At 37.9% G+C, this 25,603-nt stretch overlaps 1 protein-coding gene across 1 annotated transcript in view; it reads left to right on the top strand.

The window, feature by feature from the left end:
• LOC109103307 (RNA-binding protein Musashi homolog 2) overlaps positions 1-25,025 on the top strand; it is a 169,299-nt gene extending 144,274 nt beyond the window's left edge. Inside the window, exon 8 of the mRNA XM_042771336.1 lies at positions 24,262-25,025. Coding sequence (XP_042627270.1) covers positions 24,262-24,395 — 134 coding nt within the window. The 3' untranslated portion in view covers positions 24,396-25,025. The remainder of the gene's footprint in view (positions 1-24,261) is intronic.
• Positions 25,026-25,603: the final 578 nt, after the last annotated feature.

The raw sequence follows: 25,603 nt of genomic DNA, 5'->3' as shown, positions 1-25,603 counted from the left end.
GACAAAGCCAGTGTCGGGGATGGCCCCGCTCGTGATCTGTTTCGTTTATTTGTTTGCGAAACATCCTTTTATTTGCTGAAAGCAAGAGTTCAGCCAAAAATGAAAATTGTCAATATTTACTCACCCTCATGTCATTCCAATCCTGTATGCTTTTATTTCTTCTGTGAAATGCACTATTTTCTAAGATTTACAAAAGCTTTTTTTTGTGTGATAGACTGAAATTGAAGTCATTATTTCCCAAAAAAAAAATTCAGTGAGCTGTTTACTCAACAACCACTGCAGCCTTCTAATTGATTAATGCTGCGTCCAAATTCGCATACTATCCATCCTAAATAGTATTCGAAAATAGAATTAGTATGTTCTAAATAGGGCTGAATGATTAATTGCTTTTGCGATAATATCGCGATATGAATTTTCAATCGCAGAGGCTGCGTTTACACTCGGTCACGTGACACGCGAGAGTAAAGAGGTGTGTTTGAGTGGACTTGAAGATCGATTGGTGTATGACATTAAAGTACGGCGAGAGAAAGCATGAGGAGACGTCTGCTCGCTTATAGCTCTCACAGTACTTTGATGACACACACTAATCGGTCTGAGCAGCGCAGCTTCAAGTCAGACACATTTAAGTATTCTTCAGAGGAAGTACCAAGTTGCCGCTACAGTGTTACCAAGTCCGCGTTTTGGGGAACCCCTCCATAAAACGTGTATTTTACCCCCAGAAATACCGGTGGACCCCCCTTGAAACACGATTGGGCTAGTGTTTAAAGCGTATTTATTATGAACGTACTTAAAAACGAATTAGAATTAGAAGTGCAGATCGATGCACACTCTAACGGCTAATATTGCCCAAAACACATTGCGCGGTGGAAGAGGATTCGATTAGAACTACAAACATGCATAGAAAGGGTTAAAATCTACAAACATGGCAGATATACACGGCTGCCAGACAGGTAGAGAAAGGGATTTGAGTGATAAATAATCAATGTCTAACCTGATGAAAAATATTAATTTAATGTTATCCACATTATATTGCATCTGCAGCAACACTGTGAACTTGTTTTTTTTTTTTTAATGCATCATTATGCAAACACATGAGCGGAGTTCTCGGCATGATAGACCCGCGACTAGCAGATCAACGTGCCTCTTCATTTCTCTCCAATATGGTAGGAAATCAAATTAAACTAAATGTGGATGATGTTAAGTGAGAAGATGATTGGCAGGGCAGTTTAAACAGTGACAGAATGCACGTAACTAAGCAACAGAGCGTCTGTCAAAGAAGCAGCTATGACCAAGTAGTATGTCCCAAAGCTTGCCTACTATTCTTCTACATACTCAAAAGTATGTACTTTTTCTTCACAAAAAAAATATATACATTTAGGGCATAGTATAAGGAGGGGAATTGGGAGGCAGTATAAGCGTGTTAAACTTGCGAACCTAATCAGTGAATGAATCATTGTGTTTAACTGATTTGTTCACAAATTAGACTCATTTATTGAGGAGTCAAAATTAGTTAGATTTGTTAACAATCTGAAATGAGCCACTGACAGATTGGATTGATTTGTTCATGAATCAGACTGATTCATTTTTAAATCAGAGTGTATTTTGTATGTGTGTGTATAAAACACTATACTACACAAATAATTTTTGAAAATATTATCATTAATAATATTATAAATATATAATAATTATTACAAAATATAAACATCAAAGCACTTTCATATGTTAATAAGGGTGAGATTTTTTTTTTTTGATCAAATATTTCCTTTTTCTGAGCTGTATCTTCTCCTGTGTGACAAACGTCTGATCCAGAACCGCAGTTCTAACTAACACCTTTCCTTAAAGTCGCACAGAGAGCCTCAGCAGCTAATTTCCTCAGCTGCAGGAACATTTCGCACCGGCGACAGGCTAAGCATAAGATTACATTGTTTGTTTTCACTCTGTCACGACTATAGCTGGTAAATAATCACCATATCTGTATATGAAATAGTCTTTATGGTGTTCACCAAGCTTTTATTCGTGAAGTGTCACTTTCAATAAAGAGAAGAATATAGTATTATACTCATTGATACCCCTCGCATCCACACCTCCTCCCTCGTCGAGCAGCCGGAGAAGCAGCCTGCTGCTGCCGCTCTGAGGAAGATTAATGGGAGGTGAGGTTCTGAGGTGAGAATTCAGCCTAAACACATTCAGCTTTTTTGATGCTGGTTTAAAGCCGTAATGACACTTGAATGAACGGCACATATTCAAAGCACACAGACCGTTATTAGCTAGGCGAGGCTAGCCATGACGCCACATGTCTGACATGTATTGAAAATCTCAGAGATATGTGGAGATCAAAACGAATGGTGTCATGTGTAATAAACACATTTATTGGGGGAAAAATGCTGTTTATTTGTTCTTCGTGTGCTTGCACTGAAAAGGCTGGGTAAAAGAATATCCCAGAATGCAACGCTGTTTTCCTGCTCCGAGATGTTTTTGAATACGATGGCTTTAAAAGATGCGACACTCCTCATCACTCTTAGGCTGATGAAGATGTCCCGGCGCTGAGTGACAACGCTTTGTGGTTGCCATGGTGACAAAGGCATGCTGAAAGGCAGCAACCGCTGCTAATGAAGGGCCTCGTTAACAGGCATGCAGATAAGAGCTCCTTTAGCTCTAAAACAATCCTGAAACAATCAGAGGGAGAGGGGAAGAGAGAGCTGCGGGTGGTGGAGGGTGACGGAGAGGAAGAATCATGATTGCGTGTGCTCTTATCAAAAGGAAGAGAAACATTATTGTTTTGCAACCACAATTGCCAATATTGTTTACATTTGACATCTCATGACGTGGATGCTGTATTTGACTGGCTTATATTGCTTTTTTCCCAAACCTAATGAGGTTCCTAGTTGAAATGAAACCTTTTAAGTGACCGATTTGGAAAACAGGCAGAAATTTGCTATTGATTTCAGTAGCATCTGGCATTAACATCTTCTTAAGCTGATGCTGTGATACTCTTATAAGCATAAAAATACATAGCACATGATTCTTGTGCAAAATAGACATTTTTGTATTTGATTGAACAATTTTTATATGTACTTTTATTTCTCTCGCTAAAGTGAAAAAAAAAAAAGTGAAAGTGCCGTGACATACAGCCAAGTATGGTGGCCCATACTCAGAATTCGTGCTCTGCATTTAACCCATCCAAAGTACACACACACACCATGAACATACACCCGGAGCAGTGGGCAGCCATTTATGCTGCGGCGCCCGGGTTCATTGCCTTGCTCAAGGGCACCTCAGTCGTGGTATTGCCGGCCCGAGACTCGAACCCACAACCTTAGGGTTAGGAGTTAAACTCTCTAACCACTAGACCACGACTAAGTAACAGGCAAAGGCTGAGCTCTAATACAAGAGACTAAACTGGTCACTCACGGTTTCCCACTTCACAACACTGAGCCACTCCTCTGTCTTTCAGGACCAGCTACCTGTTTCGGCTTTGTTCTTGAAATCCCAGGCAATGTGCTTTGACTTTGTAGTGGATCAGAGGACTTCAGTACTAAGGAAAGGAGGAGACAGAGTCTTTTCTGAGATGTAAAAAAATGATTTGTTTTTCAGCCTGATATTCTAGTAGCTGTAACAGTTTCCTCCAGGTTTCTTGTCCTGTGGGGAAGCTTTGAGATTTTAACTCCGAAGAATCATGGGGAGTCTCCTCTCTGTCAGAATTAGGGATGGGACTCTTTAGGCACCTTATGGTTTTGATTCAGTCCGTCATAATGCGAATACAAAAAAATTTCCAAGTCATAGGAATTTTTCATTTTACAGCAAACCAAGTTAATGTGGCTCAGGCTTATTGTTTGTTATACATATTGTTATTATTAAAAAAAAATTTGAAAAGATTTTTTATAATATTCATATATATTCATATTCATATTCACACACACACACACACCACACACACACACACACCACACACACCACACACACACCACACACACACTTATATATATATATATATATATATATATATATATATATATAGGGCTATATATATATTATCAATATGTATATTATATATTAGGGCTGTCAATCAATTAAATATTTAACCGCAATTAATTGCATGATTGTCATGAGTTAACACACATTTTTATCTGTTCTAAATGTACCTTAAATTAATACTTTTAAGTTTTTAATACTCTAATCAACATGGGCATGAACAAATATGGATGCTTAATGCAAATGTATGTTTATAATTGGTGAAACCATAATCAACATAGAGCATGAAGACTAGATGTGTTTCAAAGGTCATAGATGTTTTTCAAATAACTTTTCTATGTCTATTAAACACATGATAAAAGAACAAATACCAGGTTCCCATTACTTCTCTTCATTTGCACTTACACAAGCCTGTTTACATTTTCGCAGGACAGGGTAGCTCACTTCTTCTGAACATGCAAAATCTACATTTATTATTTATTATTACATTTGTTGGCCTCTCTGTGCCCACATACTGTACTTTGATGCAGTTAAATTCTCAATAAAACTGTTTTCATTTGTATATTTTACTGTTTCTGTTGTCAGACAACGGAATGAATATGAAATAGTGACTGAAACCCGATGTTAATCTGCACAAAATTTATTACTAATTGTCTACTAATTGTCTAAAAACATTAGATTTATTTATAAAAAATAATTTGAGTTACAAATGGTTTGTCCCTCCTTTTTCTCAAAGATGTCAGTACTAAAATCAGTGCTGAAGAATTTTTCCCTACCATTAATTAAGGTGATTATTTCCACAGTCATGGTAAAACTGGGCGTTAAACATTGACTACACAAGACCACTTTTCAGCTACTATCAGTAAGGATTATTGATGTTCATAAGCTACCAGCTTTTGAGGTATCATTAAATAAATGATAAGCTGAATTAAAGGAGGCCCACACACTTTAATGGGAATGTGAACAGATATGATCATGTGAGACAGCAGCTGAAAAGAGAAGCTCTAGAGTGCTTTAGTAATCAAAGAGCTCTGAGAGAGAGTGATGCTCACAGGAAGAGATCATGGTGAGCTGCTGCTTCTCTATTAAAAAAAAAAGTTATGAAAACTTGTCAACCCAAAAGAGCTGGGGGGTGGGGGGGTTATACGTTAAAATCTATGGGAAAAAAATACTGAAAGTGTCTCAGCATCATTTGACAGCTTTCTTTCACACCTTTTACACCAAACACCTGCTCAACCACAAGGAACGGTGAATCCATATGTATGGCAACATGAGCATGGATAATGGCAATATGTATGGTTTTGTTTATTTTTAATTTTTTAATGTAATGAAAGTTCCTTATGCTCACCAAAACTGTATTTACTTGATCAAAATACAGTATTATTGTGAAATATTAATACAATTTAAAATAACTAATTTCCATCTCGCGCACAGCTGCATCCGCACAGCTTTCAAAACTATACGCAACCGCAGATGAGCGCAGATGGATGAGCTCGACACATGCGCAGTACCACGGGGTGCGCGGATGTCCGGGAGCCTTGTCGATGATGAAAAAAAAACGCAATGCCGATGGTGCGCGGATGGCGGAAATATACTTTGGCTTTCACATGATCGGCAACTGGCCGTTTTTTGCCTTATTGCAAATCTCTGTTCTGGACTTGCACAGACTGCGTTGCAATGCGATCATTTTCCAAAATGTCATTTATGTGAAAATATGAAGTCTGTTAACATCCGTTAACACAGGCCAGAGACACTGAAGATGGATGCACAGAGAGAAATACTGTAGCAGGCAGATCACTTACTGTTCATGATGCACGAAAAAAATCCTCAATATTGATTTGGGGGTTTATATGAATGTGTTTCTGAGGGGAGCTGACTGTCTTCTGAAAAGTTTACGTGGTATAATTTCACAAAGCTTGTCAGAACATTCTGTTTTTGCTTCAAATTGGGTTATTATTAAATCAAATTATGTGTATGATTATTATTATATAACTAAATGATATGAAATGATATAAATTATATGTATATGAATTATATAACTAAAATTAAATAACTGTAATTACAGATTTAGGTTAAATAAAGATGCCAGTCTTTCTTTTTTTTCTTTTTAGAAAACAAATCAAAGAACAAAATAAATTAATTCTACTGTTTCTAATATTCTGTATGTTGCTCAAAAGCAACATATATTGTGTCCAGCGGGGGAAAAAATATATATATATTTTTTACCCAGTCATTTAAAAATAACACATTTCAGAGCTGTAACAACAATACCGTGATATTTTTGCTTAAGGTTATCATACCGTCAAAATCTCATACCGGCCCATGCCTAATTCATATGATATTTTTTTCTAGTTAAGATTTTTAATGTGGTCAGTGTGGATGCTTGGACTCCACTGTATGTACAGTTCTTTCATTGACTACAAGAAACCCTGGAGTGTTTTTTGTGGGAGGATGAAAAATATTAAAACTCCATTTCCTTCCTGCTTGTACTTCTGATGAAGTATTAAAGGAAGTTGTAGGGAGAATATGTACAATGATCTGTTTAACCTCCAGCTGTTCTTGGACAGCTTCTTGACTCCGCCAGCATGTGAGGCGTAAGTAGATTTCTGACAAGGTATGAATCAAATTATAAAAATGATAGCCAGTGACATTTTCCCATGAGCGATCCCCTCACGTATGCAAGAGAGAGACAGGTGGAGGAATATCTTTCAGGAACGCCTTATTTCTTTATCAGTCTGGGCTGTGGGGCCAGAAAAGCAAAGAGAGGATTGGCAGGCCACACGCAAGTGAGATCTGCCTTATTGTTCTGCGTCTGATAGTGCAGAGAGGATGAGTCTTCGATGTCAGATCGAAGCTTAATTTATTCATCCACCTAATGTGCAACAAATTCTAATTCTTTTGTTTACCAGTGTATTTATATGTTCATTTACTTAAAGCAGATAATTAAAACACTTTCATTTGTTTATTCATATTTGTTTTTATTTTTTGTACTTTTGTGTTCCTTCATTCATCTAATGCAAAACAAATGAGGTTAACATATTTTTCTGTGTACTCGTTTATTAATTCTTTCATTCATTTATTGACTCATAACAAGTTCATTTTGACCAAGCATATGCTCATTAATTCCTCCAGTGACCTCATGCCTTTTTGCAGAGTGGAGCCTTGGAAATGGAGGCAGATATGGAAAGAGAGAGAGATGGAGAGGAAGGGCAAAAGTATGAAAGCGTAGACATGTTATGATGGACGCTGATGCATCATTAGTCTGCCCGCCCTGGCTGTGTACTGCCAGACGGCCAATTTCTCCTTCAGCCACACTGCATTAGAGCACGACCCTCAGGATTATGTCCACTGGATCCTCTATTTCAGCCAGCGCCATGCTATCTGCAATAGATTATTTAGCATCAGCTTTCAGCTACATTAAACCTTGTTAAAAGCAGCTTCATGGCGAAGGATTACAAGGACATGATAACAGGGAGGGCTATCTCTTAATGAAGGAGTAATTTGCTCCCTGCTCTCTCCAGACCCCCTTCAGGATACACTGTGAAGGGAACAGTGGGTGGAAGTGGAGAGGGCAGAGCTGCTCTCTGTGAGAGCTTCCCAGGGGCTGTGTGGAGAGACTCTTATGCCCTTACAAATACCCAGAGATGCTGCTAATGCGTGTCCACTTGCATGCCATCAAAATCTGAAGCATGGCCCCACCTCTCTGAGGCTTTGAGCTTGTTGTTCTCTCTTGTACTATATGATTCGAGGCTTTGAATCCCTCTTTTGCTGTCTTTCTCTTTCCCTATTGGTCATGATTCTGTATCCGTCCTCTTTTGTTTTAAAAGTGTTGGTAAATCAGCCACATATAGTTGCTTTCTAAATGACCTGAGTATAATTATAGAGCAGTGTTGATGTTTTATATTTCCTGGTTTTAGTTGGCGGTGGTTGTCAACAGCTGTTCTTTATTAATAAATGTGTATAATGCTTATTTCTACTATATTCTAATATAATATATAGGTAATTCTAATGGAAACAATACATTATTTTTATTTTAATAAAATCCATTAAGGGAGTGAGGCAATACGTTTAATTTTGTGACATTTGTTTGATTCTCATTAATTATATTCTCTATTAATTTATTTAAATTGGCAGTTTTATAGACTCAGTTTGTGAAAAATTCAGTAAGAATGAATTGCGTCCACTGATTGTGGTTTGTGTTTGTATGTACTGATTACATTGTTTAGCACCCGATACACTATAATAATTATGTAAATGAGGTAAAGGCACAAACACAGCAACAAAATTAGTGCTGAATGCTATTTGCACAGTGCAGTTCCCTTCCTGCAAGTCAGTTTTGAGTGCTGGCTTGTGTAGGCTACACCTCTGTGATCTGCAATATTAATAGCACTGAGCTTGACATTGACAGTGATTAGATGCAGGTTTTTGCACTGAAATATTGTGCAAAAGTGGCACAACTGCTCTGGAAATGTATCCTTAAATGTGTTTAGGCTGGTATTTTTCATGAATACCACCTTTTGGTTTATAGAAAGCATAGATCTATTGATCTTACTAATGACATCCTTGATTTTTAGATCCTTTAGATCATTAGGTCATAGGCAGTTAATTATGGAAATTGACTGTAGGCATGCATTTTGTGTAATATGAAAGCAACTTCTCCTCTTTTCAGTGAAGCATTTAGCTCTGCCACACTGTGAGAGATCGTGAGCCACTTTCATTGAGTGCTCTTCAGAATGCATGGCAGGTACCTGATGGAGATTGTGACAAAGATTGAACGAGCAGCTCAATATTTTGTGTTTCTAGGTTATTTATCTACATGGTGAGTTTGTGTGCGTGTTTGCAAAAGGGAAAGAGAAATGCCAGAGGTTTTCTTTCACAGCATCTGGGTTCTGACCTCTGCAAAGTACCTCAATTCTGCGATAACAGCTGGATCTGTTTGGAGACCTTAGCGTTAATGCTATGGCTAACTCCACAGGTATCATAGGCCCATCTTATTGGCTCTTTAATAAGCCCTGAACGTTGGCAGCACAAAAATTGTCTCAGGCAATAACAACAACAAAAAGGCAGTTCTTGGAGGCCATCCACTGTCCGGTCTATCTGAGTAACCTTTAGATGAATTAGATGATGAATGTGAGGCCCCCTTCAGAGCACATCTTCAAAGCCCAGCTAATAGTAGCGCACAGCTGGGATCCAGGCCATCGGATTGATCAGGCCTATCTTAAAGGGCAATTAAAGAAGGATAAAATGCCTCAGGCTAAAAAAAAAATGGTCTGGAGAAGAAAAAAAAACACGAAGCATTTAGCTTCCTTTAGTTCAGACCAGCTCAGAATACTGATCGTTTAGGGATGGACATACAGTAACAACAATTATTTATTAAATATAGTGTATTTTTATCTGTATTTTGGTGTTATTTTTAATCCTTCCATTTTTGCTCATTGCTCAATGCCAGAAAATCAATTGTGATGCACATTTAATGTGGTTTTAACTCAGTTTGGCCCATTTATTTAATTTTGAGGCTGACTAATGTTAATGCTGCTTATGTTGACGCCAACAAATCAATAAAAAAAGTAATGAGGCATGACATTGCAGAAATTTGATTGACTTGAGCTTATCCTCTGGCCTTTCTTCCCTAAGATAGTGTCTCCAGGACAAATACACTCTCCCAGCCTCTGAGTTTTTCTGGAATGCCCTGGGGTGGAGGATTAACTCCATTCGTTTTAGATCCTCTGAACTTCTCTGTGCTGACCTCAAAGTGTATCAGAATTCCAAACAAGGCAAAGGGTTACTCTTAGCTACAGTAACACCAGGGATGCTGAGAAGGGTATGCATGAACAGATTGTTGGTCATGTACAGTCCCATTACACGCTTGCACACAGTAGGGATTTTTTACACACTTTTTTTTTCACATTTAAAAAAAAAAATCTTTAAATTATTATTATTGTTTTTGATTTTTGTACTTGTTTTTAACTGTTTATTTACATTGTTTCATTTTTTGTTTGTTTATCCTGCTATCATTGAGTAACATTATAGGTGTATAATTTTCAGCTATTATTATAAGAATTTTATTTGCATTAGTAGCTGGAAATTATACACTAATGATGTAACTCCATGACAAGTAGGTTCAAAAGGTGTTTTGCTTTCCCATTTTAACTAATTCAACACATTTTTACTTTTTTCGTCAACAATTACTGAAAGCTAGTAATGTTCGGGCTTAAAAACAAATGCTACATAATCAACAGATGTAAGATTATTGACAGCGCAGCACTGGTCCTGGACTTGCAGACAGTCCTTACTGTTGAGCAATGACACGGGAGGGCAATACCAACTAAGGCCTCATATGAAGCATCCAGTAATGTAACATCTGTGTCAGCTTCTGTGTCTGTCCCATGTTCATCATCAATCCCTCTCTGCCGTTCCAGTGTCTCTCAGAGTAGTCCTGAAAAGCATCTCTGCTGAATGTGTGTATTTAATGCTCGTCTTTGGCTGGAATTCTCCCTTGGCGGCTGCTCCTACATAACTAGCACCGTTAAATTTTTGATGGACGTGAATTTGGTGGTATCTTAAGGAAGAAATCCTCAAAAAGGACAGCAGATGTGCCAAGCATCTGAATAAGACACAAAGACACACCACACAGCAGAGCTTTTAATTTCTGCTAATTCACCTTGGCGCCGTCCCAGACGTGGTGATTAAAATAGAGCCCATGTGCTGGAATGGCTCTATAATATACATTTTCACATTTGATTGTACAAGCAATTATGTTGCACTTAATGAAATTTCAAATGTGCTCAGGAGGCTTTTGGCAGAACGGTTGACATGTGCAACGTGCAAATGCAGCCCACCATACCCGGCCTCCTCCACATCACTTCCTGGGTTGCTGTGGAACCCTTTGCTTTTTAAGGAATAGTTCACCTAAAATAGCTCACCCTGGTGTCATTCGAAACCCACATGTATACATAAAATTAATAAAGAAATAAAAGTTCAACATACATTACCATTTAAAAGTTTGGGGTCAGTAAGAAATGATTACTTTTATTCAGCAAGGAGACATTTATAAGACATTTATAATGTGACAAAAGATTTCTATTTCAAATAACTCTAATCAAAGACCCCTAAAAAATGCATCATGGTTTCCATAAAACTATGAAGCAGAACAGCTGTTCTGAACATTGATAATATAATAAATGTTACTTAAGTGCCAAATCAGCATATTAGAATGATTTCTGAAGGATCATGTGACACTGAAGACTGGAGTAATGACTCCTGAAAATTCAGCTTATATTATATATGATACAAAACATTTGTTTCAAATTGCAATAATATTTTAATATATTAGTGTTTTTAATTTTTTATCAAATAACTTAAATTTTTTATGATGTTTAAAGCAGCAGAATTCGTAGTCACATTTACTTAATGTTATTAATTCAATTAACATTCATTGATGTTGCGTGCTTCACAATTTTGTTGTATAACATCTATTAGCATACAGGGGTATATCATACGGGCAACCTGTCCTCCAACTAATACGCTCGTATAGGTCGTTTGTCCAAATCCCTGAAATACGACCCATCAGAGCGTATACTACAATTGCGCCCCTATCGGCAAAAGGTCGTGTTCATATTAATGTCTTTGTACTCTTTTATTTGCACCGTGATTTGCGTTTCGTGTAGCTCAGTTGGTAGATTATTGCGTTATACCTTGAAATGCAATCATGCTATCATGGGTTCGATCCCCGAGAATGGACGTGCACGTAAAATGTATATGCTCAAAAAATCATAATTTAGCATGATTTCTGTGAGGGTTAGGTTTAGGGGGTGGGGTTAGGTGTGGTCATTCGAACGAATAAGCCTCCTAGTAAAATATGTACGAATTACTGTGAGATCGGTGTACAAAAGTCCACACATTGCATTTAAATAAACGTGCGTTTTGATTGGTAATGACGTTATACGTCATTTCATGACGACAGACGCAACGCGATACTGTCATTATTTTTACGCCCGCTAGAGGCCGCTTAACGTTAAAAAAACGTAAAAATAGGTCGTAATAAGGTGCTTGCACAAACGACCTATATGGTCGTTTTTTGTTGGAGGACAGGCTCCATACGGGACTATATCAGTTCTGCCAGATACATTGTATAACATACAGTATTAGTCATATGGATTTTTTTTTTTTTTTAAGAGTTGCATAAAAAATTTTGCAATTCTTAAATATCTCTTTTTGTTTTCCACTAAAAAAAATAAACATAAAACTGAGTAAATCTTTTTGATTTGTTATTTTTTTTTTTGTTATGTTGTGCTTTTGTTATTTTAAGGCAATTCGAAAGCTTACCTTTGAAGCAACTAAAGAAGAAATTGGTCTTGCCTAGTGCTTTAAACAAGGCCACGTCTTTACTCTATTTTAAGAGATTCTTGGAAGAGTCCAACTTATAAATTATGCTCCTCCCATCATTGACGCTTCAGATCTGGACCATAACCATGTCAAACATCTGTTATTCCTCCAGGCTGTTGGTGTGTTTACAACACCCTGATAAACTATATCAGCACCGCATTTGAGCAAGATACAAATATCTCCAAAAAAAACCCTGAACGGCTAAAGCCCTGTGAGACGGTGGAGGTGGCGTTATGACTTAGGGAAGCTGTCGGCTCTTGCAGCAGAAGTGTTGTCGATGAGGAATGGCTTTATAGTCCATCTTTCTGATCGTACCATATGTGTGCAAACATAAACAGTCTGGCCACTGTCGTCGCGAGTGGCCTAATTACATACTATCAGTGTTATTTATTTCCTAAAGGTGCTGTTAGGGAACACTCTCACTCACTCACTCGCTCTCCACCTCTGCAAAACACATTTGCCTTTTATCTGTCATACTCTTTCAGTCAACGTGTGAATATTTCCACTAATTATAATACAGTTAGTGACGTGCATGATTTCTCAAAATGACTTTCTTGTCAAGTAACTTAAAAAGTCCACAGTCACTGGCATGAGATGTGTGGTGTAACACTAGCATTCCCAAAGGATTTGATGGCTAATAGATGCAAACTAATTTGACCTTCAATTTTACACCAGCTGCATTTATGCACTGTGGAAAGAAATGTTATTCTTTCTTGTTGTGTGAAACCGAAGGATAAAGCATGATGGCACGACCCCAGAGAAAAGATTTACACTGCTGGACCGGAGTCCTCCCTGCCCAGTTTGTTGACAGTGGTGAAGTCTTTCAGGGCATATTTTCAGCACTTCTTTAATGTTCCTTTTCCCTAAAAACTGGACTATATCAGTTCTTCCAGATATAAGCTCAAGCTTTTTGATCTATTGAAACAGAACTTTCAACTAACCAGAACCCAGAAAAACTAATTTTTAAGGGGTTCCCTGTTGATAACATCAGAGGCTACCTTGTTTTCTTGCACTTTTTGTTGTGCCAATGCTCTAAATTGGATTTGTGTGTGCATGGCCTTTCTTATCTAAACTATTCATATTTTGCGTGTGTGTGTGTGTGCAGACTATTATTGTTTCATTTCCATTTTTTTATGATGTTCCAAATTCAAATTTAGTTTCTGTTGTGAAAAGTCTTTCCCAAACCAGGCAGCACAGATGCAAGTTGAAAAGCAGTGGGTACTGTACGTAGTCTAAAATTGAAAAAATTCCCAGTTTCTCCAGTGTGTGTCTTTTTAAGTAGGACAGAGAAATTGATGGCCCAGTGCTGCTAGGTGACCTACATACACTGGCATGGACAAAATAGACTCCTGAACACACACACAAAGCAGGGGGTGTGGAAGCCAGCAGAGCCTGACTGATCTCACATCCTCACAGATGCTGATGTGTTAACAGTGACTTATTCTAATTTAACCATTTTCAAGTAGAGATGGGTCACGAAGGTTGGCTAATCGGTTAGCCGTCCAACAGTCAGCTAGTTACGAGTTAGTTGAGGTTTATATTGACTCTCTTTGTCTCTCTCCCTCTCTTTCTCTCTCTCTCTCTCTCTCACACACACACACACGCACACACACAATGTTTGTGTATTAGTAGTTTTAGTTTTATAGTAAATGTAAATATTTTTAGTGTTACAACAAACATAAGGAGGTTGATTTTTGGGTTGTGTCAAGGTGCCATTTTGTGTCAGGGACAATTTAACCATCAGCAGCATATCTCTTCAGAGCAGTCAACAAACTTTATTGCTCATCAGCTTCTCTCTGTTCTCTCTTTCACCTTCACTCCTGTATCTCTTCTCTCCGTGTAATATCCTGATGCAGTGTTCACTCAGGTGCCCAGCTCAAGGACAATGACTTTTAGCGCCACGACTCTAAATACCCAATAGAGGAGTGCGGTAATGAGATCCATCGGTTTAATTGTTACAGAGTTGGCGCTTGTTTAGGAGAGAGTTTGGAATGGCTAATTAGTCAAACTGATTGAGATCCAGAGGCCTGTGCGAAGGGAGAGATAGATAAGGTGAAATGTGTTGAATGCATTTTTCAATGGCACATAGAGGAAGAGCGCTTTCTCGCTCACGGTGTTGAGACAGACAGACTCCTACATGACTGCAACTGAGCTTGAAACTTAACCTTTGACCCTTCACACCTGAGAACAGATGCATCTTTACTTTTGTTTTATATCAATTTTGATTTTAAGCTTCAAATTAACAATGTTACCAAATCTCTGTGGCACACACGATGACCCAGAGAGAAACCTCAATAGCGCTCGATACGGACATAAAGACCACCTGTAGTAGAGAGTATAATTAGGCACCCTGATGCAATAATTTTCCGGTGAGATGGATCAATTTTATTTCACTCTGAAGGGTAAACACTGGTGCCTGGTGCCGTCTCTCACCACTGGCATTTACGGCAATGAATGCTGTGTTATTAAATACTTTTTTTTTTTTTTTTATCTCTCTTTCCTTAATTCGTCATGCCAATTGCTTCCTTTGAGAAATTCCTATCATGGCCCTCGCCTTGATGTGTCTGCTGTAATTAAGGCTCAAATTGTTTTGATGCAAGTGTAATCACATTAGCCTGTTTGCAGGGGAGAGGGGGTGAAATTGGACTTGTTGCTCCAGCGCCTGTGAAAAAGGCAGCAGACTGCGTGGAGTTTATGGATTATGAAAGAAAGAACTGTCAGAAAGCATTGAGCTCAAAGCACCGTCCCATATGGCTCTTCATTACCGGCCCTGTCAGAGCCAGTCGAACCGCCACAAACACAATGAAAGCCTAATTCGCATAGTTAAAGATGAGAATGGGATAAATGTTGGAGGATGATTGTGAAAAGATGGCTCAATCGTTTGTAAGAATAGATTTTTTGGTTTTTCGACTCATTTATTTATTTGTTTTTTTACTCCCTGTTTTGTTATGCCATTTGGTGTGTTGACAATCAAACATAACTAGATCTGAAATTACAGTTAGCTTCATTTATATCAGTCACAGAATAAAATAGTCAAAGATAGCAATATGTTGAATCGTAATGACTCAACTCCTCACGCAGAGTCGAGTGAGAGACCAGATGGTACGCGATATGTAGGAGGTCTTTGGAGTTCAGAGTGATATTTTAAGTAATATTCACATTAAATTCTAACATTGTTAATATCTTACATCCTTGTAATCCTTTCTTTTCTGGTAATTGTAAAGAATTTGTATAAGTTGTGTGCTATTTTCCTTTGGCCGTTTTCCCCATCCTTTTATTTACTTTTTGATCTTATCATCTGTAGACATTTACTATGTTTTCATCTGCAATTACACAGAGAGCAGAGCAGGTTTTTATTGAATTGATAAAGCAGAATCAGTTGCAACATAAACCATCTGTCTGTCTTTCTGTCGTTCTATCATTCTATATATCACTTTTGTTTTATCTATTGTGCTGTATGTCTGTCTTTCAGCAGATCCCAAATTTAATTAATGTAACATTATTCATCAGGAACAGTTGAAGCTTATCAAGTTGAAATGTTTTTAATCCTAAAATTAGTTATTATCAAACATATGTCAGTGTTGCTTTTTGAGATATTAAAAAGGTCTTTGTGACTTTCAGGCTCAAAATCCAAACCATGGATTCCTATCTTATTAGGTTTAAAGTCTTCTCCTAGGAAAGATATCTTGGATCTCTCCACAGATTTTGGTGAGATGAAAGACTTATGATTTATAGTTCTCCTTTAGAAGAATCAGGGGTCAAAAAGGCACTTGCACATAAAAAGTTAAGTTCCAATTTGGGTTGAGTTGGTAAGCTATCATTTACTTTTAACTTGTGTTATGCGATTTTACTCACTTGATTCAATAGATATAATTGAATGGAAGGTTTGGCTTCATAAAAAAAGCCTGTATCTCTCCCTCTCCCCCTCTCTCTCTGAGCTGTGCTCCACATTTGGTGTAGATGTATCCTGCTGACTGTGCACATATCGCACCTCTCCATTCATCCGTCTTCTGTAATGAGGGAGGAAGGACTCAGATCATTAGCCATTAGGGAGGAATGGCTGCTTCTGAAGTGGCTGGTATTTTAGTTAGGTGGCTTTTGGAAAGCCTAATGTTGACATTAATCTTCTGTGCCACTTGCGAGGGTACGGCAGTGACCTTAATGTTTTTTTTTTTTTTTAAGCCAAAGATAGGGCACCCAATCATAGGATCACTCCCCAGATTTTTCCCACAGTTTCCCTAGATGTGATTGCAAACACCTCTTGTACATCACTGTTTTCCCAACATTATGTCTTACTATGTAACCTACAGCCCCATCAGGAAGGCTGAAGTACTTCAGTTACACCAAAGCAGTACATTTAAAACCTAACAAACTTATTTTTTTGTTAAATGATTGCTCAGAAAGTTTGCTTGCTCTGTTTAAAATTGATTCCATTTGGACTTGGAATACAAAGACATTCATACAATTTTATGTTTTGGTTTAAACATCCAAATACTATTTTTGGAATATGTAATCCAAAGAGATCTATTTTTTCTCCCTGTTATGAGCTGCTGAAGTCCCCCCTGGTGTACAGGTTGGGAATCACTGTTATAGAGTACACATTGAAGGCCTGCGTGTTTATTCACTAGTGCTAATAGAGCTTGTTCCTTAACATGTCAGTGGCAGGTGCATTAATTTGCCCTGCTAGTTTGCTAGTATTGCGGTTTAGTTTATCTCTGCACCCTTGACATCTATCTACCACTGCGCCTCACACACACTCGACTGGAGTAAAAGATTAATAAAGCATCAGCAATGGTGCTAAGCTTCGAGAAGTTTTAGTTTTACACACTTTTCTGTTTTTTTTTTTTGTTTTTTTCCAAATTCTTTTTTAGGTCCTTTCTTCGGATTTTCCAAAAGCCATGCATCTCTCGCAAGTCATTATAATGTAGTGGAGTGGCTAGAGCTACAATCGATTACGCTGTCTAGTCTCATTTAGTTTACAAGAGTTCCAAGTTCCAGAGAGCTTACCGAAAGGCTATTTTTCTCCCTGCCCATCTTCTTTTTGATTAAGCGGAAGTGTAAATAAAGCTGCAAACTCCCATCGATGCATGCCAATCTATTTATTGACTCCTAAGGATCATTCACTCCACTTCTCATGGGTGTCTTCGGGCCGAAGAATTGAGCTCCTCCCAGAACATGTGAGCGCAGGGGACAGCCAACTGTCTGCCGGGAGAAAAAATGAAACTCATTGACAGATGTTCTTGTGGTGCTTTCTGCTCTCATTATTAATAGATGAGAAACTCGCCCCATTTATCAGAGTTGGGAGAAATTAATTGACACTGGCTTTGATTTTATTGCTGTAACTTGTTGTCTGGGCACATCACAATTCCTTTTCATTTTTAGCTTCCAGGGCAACATTTGATAGCAAGAGCATATTGGGAAAAGCACCCCCCCAAAAAATTTAAAATTTTGTTAACTCTCTCCAAACGCATGAACAAAGAGACATATGCATGCAGACACACAACCGCAGACATATGCTAACTTATGTAGCAGGATGTTGCCCTGTCACTTCCCCACTGTGGCAGCCACCCACCCGTAACAGACGGAGCTGCTAATGTCACTGGTCTGGTCTTTATGCCTCAGAATCTGCAAACAGTGTTTAAAAAGCAGCTTTGCATTTATTACAGGGTGAGGCGCAGAAAGCATGCTCTGCAGCTGTGACATAAGTTTCCTTTCTTACTGGTGTGAGGAAACTAAATGTAGCTGAAACTGTGAAACAGATATTGTTTTGGACCGTATATTATTTTCATTTATTGGTAGCTACTATAGAGCAGTGATCAAGGAAATTCCTACCTTTTACATAATTATAATGGCCATAGAGTATGTTAATTGTCTTCCTTCTAAGATTCATTTTTAAACTTAAACTTAAATCAGTCTATTCTGTGGCTGTGGCTTCCTTTCAGTATTCACTTTTTTTTTTTTTTTTTTAAAGCTACATGAAAAACTATGTGCAAGTGTACTTGGGACAAAAGCTGTTTAAAACGCAAAGGGCAGTCACACACAGTTGATTTGATTTAGTAAATAGAAGTTAATTGATAAATAAAATCTATTTGTGACATTATTTTTGAAATCATCCTCACTTTACAGCATGTTTACACAAGTGCCTTAAACTCTTAACAGTACTGTAGCTTTGCAGGTAGGTTTCTTCAAGTGTCTTGGACACATTGCCACAGTTCATCTGGATTAAGTCTCCGTTTATTTCTGTTTCTTCATGTCATTCCAAACTGACTTGATGATGGTGAGATCAGATCTCTGTGGGGAGCACTGGCTGTTGTCAGACTCCTTGTGCATACAAAAATCTCACTGGATTATTACAATTAATTGCAAAAGGAATGATTGAAAATGTACACTGATATTTCCTACTGACATTTGCACAGCACTGTGTGTGTGTGTGAGAATATATGCATGTATATATATATATATATATATATATATATATATATATATATATATATATATATATATATATATGTAATATATGTATATGTATATATAGTATATGTATGTATGTGTGTATATATATATATATATATATATATATATATATATATATATATATATATATATATATATTTATTTATTTATTTAAAATCCAGGATTCACAGACAGCTGACAAACAAAGAAAATGTAATGGTAAAAAATGTGTTGAAACACTGACTGTAGAGAGATAACAAATAATTATGTGAAATAACAAAATCAGGAAATTAAGGAATAAAGCTGGAATAGAATTTGCAACCATGTCAGTGCCGCAGTTCCGAATGTTGAGGTATTTATGCAAATAAAGGAAGTTTTTGAGGTTTCAAACTTTTGCAGCACACAGGACTTTTTGTTTATACTAAGTGTTGTGCTTGTTTTAGCATTGCCCATCCTGAATTCATCTTGTGGTCATATATTATTCAGTATCTGATCTCGCATGCCATTGTATGAATCACAGTTTCAGGTGGAACGCCGTCTGTGCCATTTTGCGTGCACGCGCATGCAAGCGTGTCTGTGCATTCATGAGAAAGTCCATAGGCATGCTATTTCCCTCCACCATTTAATATGCAACACACAATCTATTTACCATCTCTGGTCTCAGGAAAGGATACGAGGTGGCCGTAATAATATCTGATTCGGTTGTGTACCTCTTCCCTTTAAATGCATTGAACTGCTCCAGGCACCCTCGGCTTTTAAGCAAAGGTCAGAGGAAGGCTCATTGATTTAGCATTTTAATTTTATTTGTGCTGGTCTCCGAGGGGGACTGGCATTCAGCGTGGCAGTGGCTCTTTGTTTTGTAAGAGGCTGTGAATGTCTGGGTGTCTGTTGAGACCCGGCCTGCTTCGCTCTGGCTAATAAGTGTGAGATGGCAGCCAGACGCCTCCGTAATAGCCACTAACACTTATTATCCTCCCCGAGATTGGAAATCCATGTGTTGTCATTGAGGGATCTCAAGACAAGTTAAGGGGAAAAAAATAGATGCGTTTCTTTTTTCTCTCTCTCAAGCATACTGCTTCAAAACAGATGTGCGTGTCATGTTGTAGAAGCGCTGCGTTGGTGTAGGTGGGCTATAAGGCAGAAGTGGTTTCCAATGTAAGGAAATGGCCTGTTCAGAGTGGTTAAATCACTAACTAAGCAAAATAATGCCTTGAGGTGTTCGAGGCGGAAAAATGCGACATGTCCTCCGTCAGCGCCAAGGCAGCTGTTGTTTTGCATTGTTCCCGTCCTCTCCTTCGCTTGACTTTGCAGAGGATGCAGAGAAGGGTCCTCGGTATTGGCACTCATTCATTAAGAGATCCTGTTAGCAGCGCTGCACTTGTCATTAAGAACGCTGAAGGTTTTTGATTTGCTGCCGTTTCCAGTGCTCAGTCGAGAGCTCACCCTGCCAATAGCGCCCTGAACTCTGACAATGGTGGTGGATCATTACCAGATTTTTTTCTGCTACACTTGATGCAGTTAGAGATTGTGGTTGGCAGTTTTGGTTCTTTGATAATCTGAAAATTCTGGTAAGTTTAAGACGGTAACGCTAAAAATATATCTGTCAAGATCTGACTGGAATTCCTTCACTCTCATATTATCTGTTTTACAATATTGTAGTTTTGCAACAGATAAGCAATATCAAAAAGATCAGGAGGGTTTTAATACTTTTTGCTTTAATCCTGATAAACCCCTATTTAATTTCAATCAACCTAAAATAATTGAGAAATGGGAAACTTTTTAAAATAATAATAATTTTGCTACATTGTAAACAATATATATATATATATATATATATATATATATATATATATATATATATATATATATATATATATATATTATATATATATATATATATATATATATATATTGTAGTATGTTTAACAAGAAAATACTATTTCAGTTTTTCTATGTCAATTTTTTTCAAATTGAGATTTATACATCATCTGAAAACTGAATAAATAAGCTTTCCATTGGTGTCAGGTTTATTAGGATCTGACAATATTTGGTATGTAAGGTTTTTTTTGACGAGATAAATATGTTTTATGAGGGTGCATTATGATATTTGGGGGTTCGGAAAATTGAAAATTCTGAGGTTGTCCAAATTAATTCTTAGTAATGCATATTACTAATCAAAAATTAAGTTTTAATATATATACGGTAGGATATTTACAAAATATCTTAATGGAACATGATCTTTACTTAATATCCTAATGATTTTTGGCATAAAAGAAAAATTGATAATTTTGACCATTTTGGCTATTGCAAAAAATTAAGCCCAGCGACTTACTTGCTGTTTCTTTATAACTGTTTGTAAAATTTACATGCAATTTCTAAATGATTTTTTTATTATTATTTGTTTTTATGTGTACTGATTCAGATGTTAAAAGTCCTGTCATTTAACATTAACCAATTTGTAACTTAGATGTGAAATATTATTATTTTTTTTAATCCTTTAAGTTCTGTTGAATCTGACCCTAGTCTCTCCTATATTCATTTGTGCACTTTTGAGTAGTGAGAATTTTAAGATTGATAGTAGATTTGTCAATTGGCAGGGAAATGTCAGTTTCGGGTGCTTCCTGCTGGGGTGCACGTACTGTAACCCCCTCCCCCTCCCCTCTGTAGCCGTTGGGCTCCCTGAACCACCCAATGCGTGCCAGCTCTCTCCCGGCTGCTGAGAAATTGCTCCTGACAGCTGATTTGTTGGTTGTCAGAACTGGTCGCTGTGCGGCTGATAAGGGCGCAGAGGCCCGAGATGGAAAACTAACTGCTTCTCATGATTTCAAAGGCAGCCCTATCAGCCTTGGGCCTGCAGACACATGTAAATGTCTCTGGGCTGAAATCACCAGGGATGTTTCCTCCATGTGCGGGGGCCGTTCTTTAAAGAGTTAGTCTGCACTTAGCATGCAGCACCTGGCCATGTAGAAAAGCATTGCAAATGCCACCTTTTAGATATTTCATTTTAGACTCATTGTTTGCATGCAGTTATTGTTGCCCTGACTGTACAAAACACAGCTTAATATGAATCCTGCTGGGTCCTTTTTAACAAAGAACAAAGATACTGTAGATGAATAGAGGAGACCAAGCAGCAATAATCTATCTATCTGTCATTCTATCTATCGTTTCCGAAATTTAAGAATTCAATTGGAGCTGTAGAGGTATACGATTCAAATCTTTTCTTATTAGCCTACACATTGTGGGCCTGCTTGGCAGTATTTAATGACATGAATATGGCTCTGGACCAACTTTCTTTCACATGAAGTGAAGAAAAAAAGTGACTTTTACAGTACTACCAGTTACATTCATTCACCCCCAGATCTGTGCTTGGAAAGGTGGAGCAGAGCAGTCAGGGGAGTGGAGCAATGGGAGGACCTGGTCCAGCCTGCAGTGAATCATCAGGTCTGATCAGTCATGGGAAGCTCTAATAGGCTTGTACAGGAAGCCATTGCGAGCGAAGAGGTCACTAGGTAATTGGCTATGAATCCTGTTCCAGCATCCTCCCATGGGATGGCTGCTGCTATAACTCACTTCCTGTCAATGATGTCAACCCTCGAGGCCACCTAAGCCCGGGCTGAAGGGTCGATGAGAGGGTGCTGGCCGTCATCCAACTCTGGAGAAGATGACAGTGTGGCAATGACTGTAGATAACCCCTACAGCCTGTCCATACAATAATTGCCCTTAATTACCTCATGCTCCAATACAAAGCCCTCATGCGGTTGGAGTGTAGCTAATACCCCATCAGTCAGCACAGCTATGGCATTCTGTTGACTCTTAACAGCACCACATCCACCTCTGTGTTTACCCCAACAGGGCGAGGAGTGGATTCTACTGTTTCATGGAGTCAGGGAGCAGTTAATTCAGCCAGTGTTTTCTTCCCCAAACAAAACAAACTGTACGTATAATCACTGAGAGGTCACACAGCACTGGACCAGAGGCCACCGCTTGTTTATCCTGTGCCCTCTTATCACCCCTTGTGCCTCTTCATCTGTTCTTATCACGGCTGGTGTTGAGAAGGGCTCCATGGCTTCCTGTTTTGGACTTGCTGTCAACCTCTTTGACCTGTTGACCCCAGGACTTATCTCTCACTTTCTTAAAAGCCAAAAGCCTTGTCTAAAAGCAGCAGGGCAAGTGCTCTATTTTTGCTCTTTTTGTTTCTGTTGCTTGAAGGCTTGTAAACCGCAGCACGCTAAGTGTGAGAGTGCACTTGTATGAAGAGGCAACTTTTAGAAATTTCAATGTTTGCTGTAATTATAAGAAAATAATAATATTTTTCCCCCTATGTAAAAGTTTTGTTTAGCCATTGTGTGAAGAAAGTAAGTATCTGCCCATTGGCTGCAAATGTTTTGTCATTTTTATTACATTATTCAAAAATACATAATGTAATTAATACATAAAATCACTTGCATACATGTCTTCTATGATGATGTGTGTGCATGCTATAAGCCTGTTTTTAATTTCTGTATTAAAAGTCCTTTTAATATATTTGTAAACAAAACTGCATAATTTTTTTTTGTTTTTCGAAAATTGTGATTGTTATTAGTAGTAGTATCATTATTACTAATATTTTAAGAAAACTGCTTATATATACATGTATATATAAATGTATTAAAGTTGTAAGGATTTATTTTTTTCCCTTAATATTTACACCACTTGACATTTCATTAAATGTAAACTTTTCTTGAAAATAGCAAGCATCTGCTGGGTGTTTGTTATGTCACTTGAATAACATTCATGAGTGAAGCTGATTAGGGTTTATAATTTGTTTCAGATCATTTCTTGCCCTCTGGTCATGTGTACATGCGCACATGCGCATAAGTGATTGTGTGTGACAAATTATCAGTATTCTGTTATCTAGTTTGAGACTCGGTCTCAATGTTTTTTTTTATTTTTTTTATAATCACTGGATGTTCCCTGTTCCTCATGGATGGTGCGCTCTGTGAGGTGAAAATGGATCCTCATTAGAAGCACTTAGGAATGAGGAAAAATAGTGTGTCACGTATTGAAAAACTCACAAAGAAACATCAAATATTTGGTAATGGAATTCAGATGCTGGCTGGCTCTACAAATTTCATTAAAACATCTTTGAGCTTCCTCCATCTCTGAGGAGCAGACTCAAAGCTATTTTAATAGTGCCCAGGACTTCATCATTTTAACAGCAAAAGAGTTCCTGCTCTGTACTAGATACATAATTTGCATGGCATTAGGACCAGATAAAACGAAGATTGCTGCATGACTCAATGGCTCATTTATGCCCTCTCCATACGATAATAGCAATCAACAGATATTTGTTGCTTTTTTTCCTGTTCATTTAACTGCTTCTGTGTTGGTTCACTTCAATCATGAGCTGTTTTCCCCCCTCCCTTCCTTTCTTCCCCTGTTTTCTCTCTCCCATCCTCTCCCTCTTCACAGGATTCGGCTTTGTAACTTTCGAGAACGAGGATGTGGTGGAAAAGGTCTGCGAGATTCATTTTCACGAAATCAATAATAAAATGGTGAGTTGCTTTCACCTCTTTGCAATTTTTAAAATCGAGGGCCGGGATTAATATTTGATGGCTGCTGCGTATGCGAATGGGTGTGAGGTGTCATCCCTATCCAAAACCAGCCTGCTTTCAAGGGGATGAGGAGTCACTGGTGTGCACCGGCCACAAACCATGAAATTGTGTCTTGGATCCCTGTCTGCCAGGCTGGGAGTAAAGGACTGTCTCTTTTCCCCATTGCAGTTCCCTCATCCAGGGAAAACTGGGAAAGGATCTGGAAGTCATTCTGGGGGCTTGTTAAAAGTGTGTGGTGTAAAAGATTGAAAGAAGATTTAAAAATCAAAGCCTGGGTGCTTCTTGCATGTTGGCACCTGATGCCCTGTCCCACGATTTTATGTTTGCTGCTACGGTTCGTATTAGATTTCTCCATGTCTTGCCAAGCTTTTGAGAATGAAAGACAGCAGAGGGACACGGTTCCTGACCTTGAGGCTTCTGCAGGCGAGCCATGGATGCAGCTCACTGTGCTTGAGACGAATCATGAAATGAGGACAACCCCAATGTCATTCCACATGACAGCCAGTTAGCAAGATTTTTAATGAAGGTCAGCGCTGTCAGTTAAGTTCAGTTACTTATACCTACAAATCACTGAGAACCATGAGCCTCTATGAGTTTTCCATGAGATCGAGCTCAGTACTGATTTGTGGCTGATGATCAGCGTTGGAGAATTAACTAACCTAATTTGACTACATTGATTCATTAGCATGATAGTAGCTCAGTTGACATAAAAACATTAAAAAAAATGTCTGATCATTCTGAATCTGTTTAGTTGGAAATTTCTTTCCTTTTGTAATATATTTATATTAGTTTTCTTTTTAACTATCAATTCTCGATTCTATTTGAGTCTGATTCATTTGGGTATATTTCAGTTATTTGTCCCTTTTGCTTATAATATATGAAAGAAATGATTTTTCTTTAATTCTGAAAAATGATACAGGACAGTGATTTAGACAAAATCAAAACAGTAACCTGTCTTTTTGATCCCTTCATTTAAAGAACACAGGGACTTTGTTCTAACATAAGAATCAGTTATTTTGGGAATCAGGCTATACAAGTATTTGATTCACTAAAACGAACCGCTCAAAAGAGTGAATTGTTTGTGAATCAAATGACACTTTTTTTTATTTTTATGTAGAGTGTTTATAGTAGTTGTTAATGCTCATTTTTATTGATGTGATCCTATTTGAGATATTTAATTTTTTATATTTCAAAATTGC

Source organism: Cyprinus carpio, chromosome A15 (assembly GCF_018340385.1).
Source record: "Cyprinus carpio isolate SPL01 chromosome A15, ASM1834038v1, whole genome shotgun sequence".
Classification (NCBI taxonomy): Eukaryota; Metazoa; Chordata; class Actinopteri; order Cypriniformes; family Cyprinidae; genus Cyprinus; species Cyprinus carpio.
This window is presented reverse-complemented; position numbering and strand designations above follow the sequence as displayed.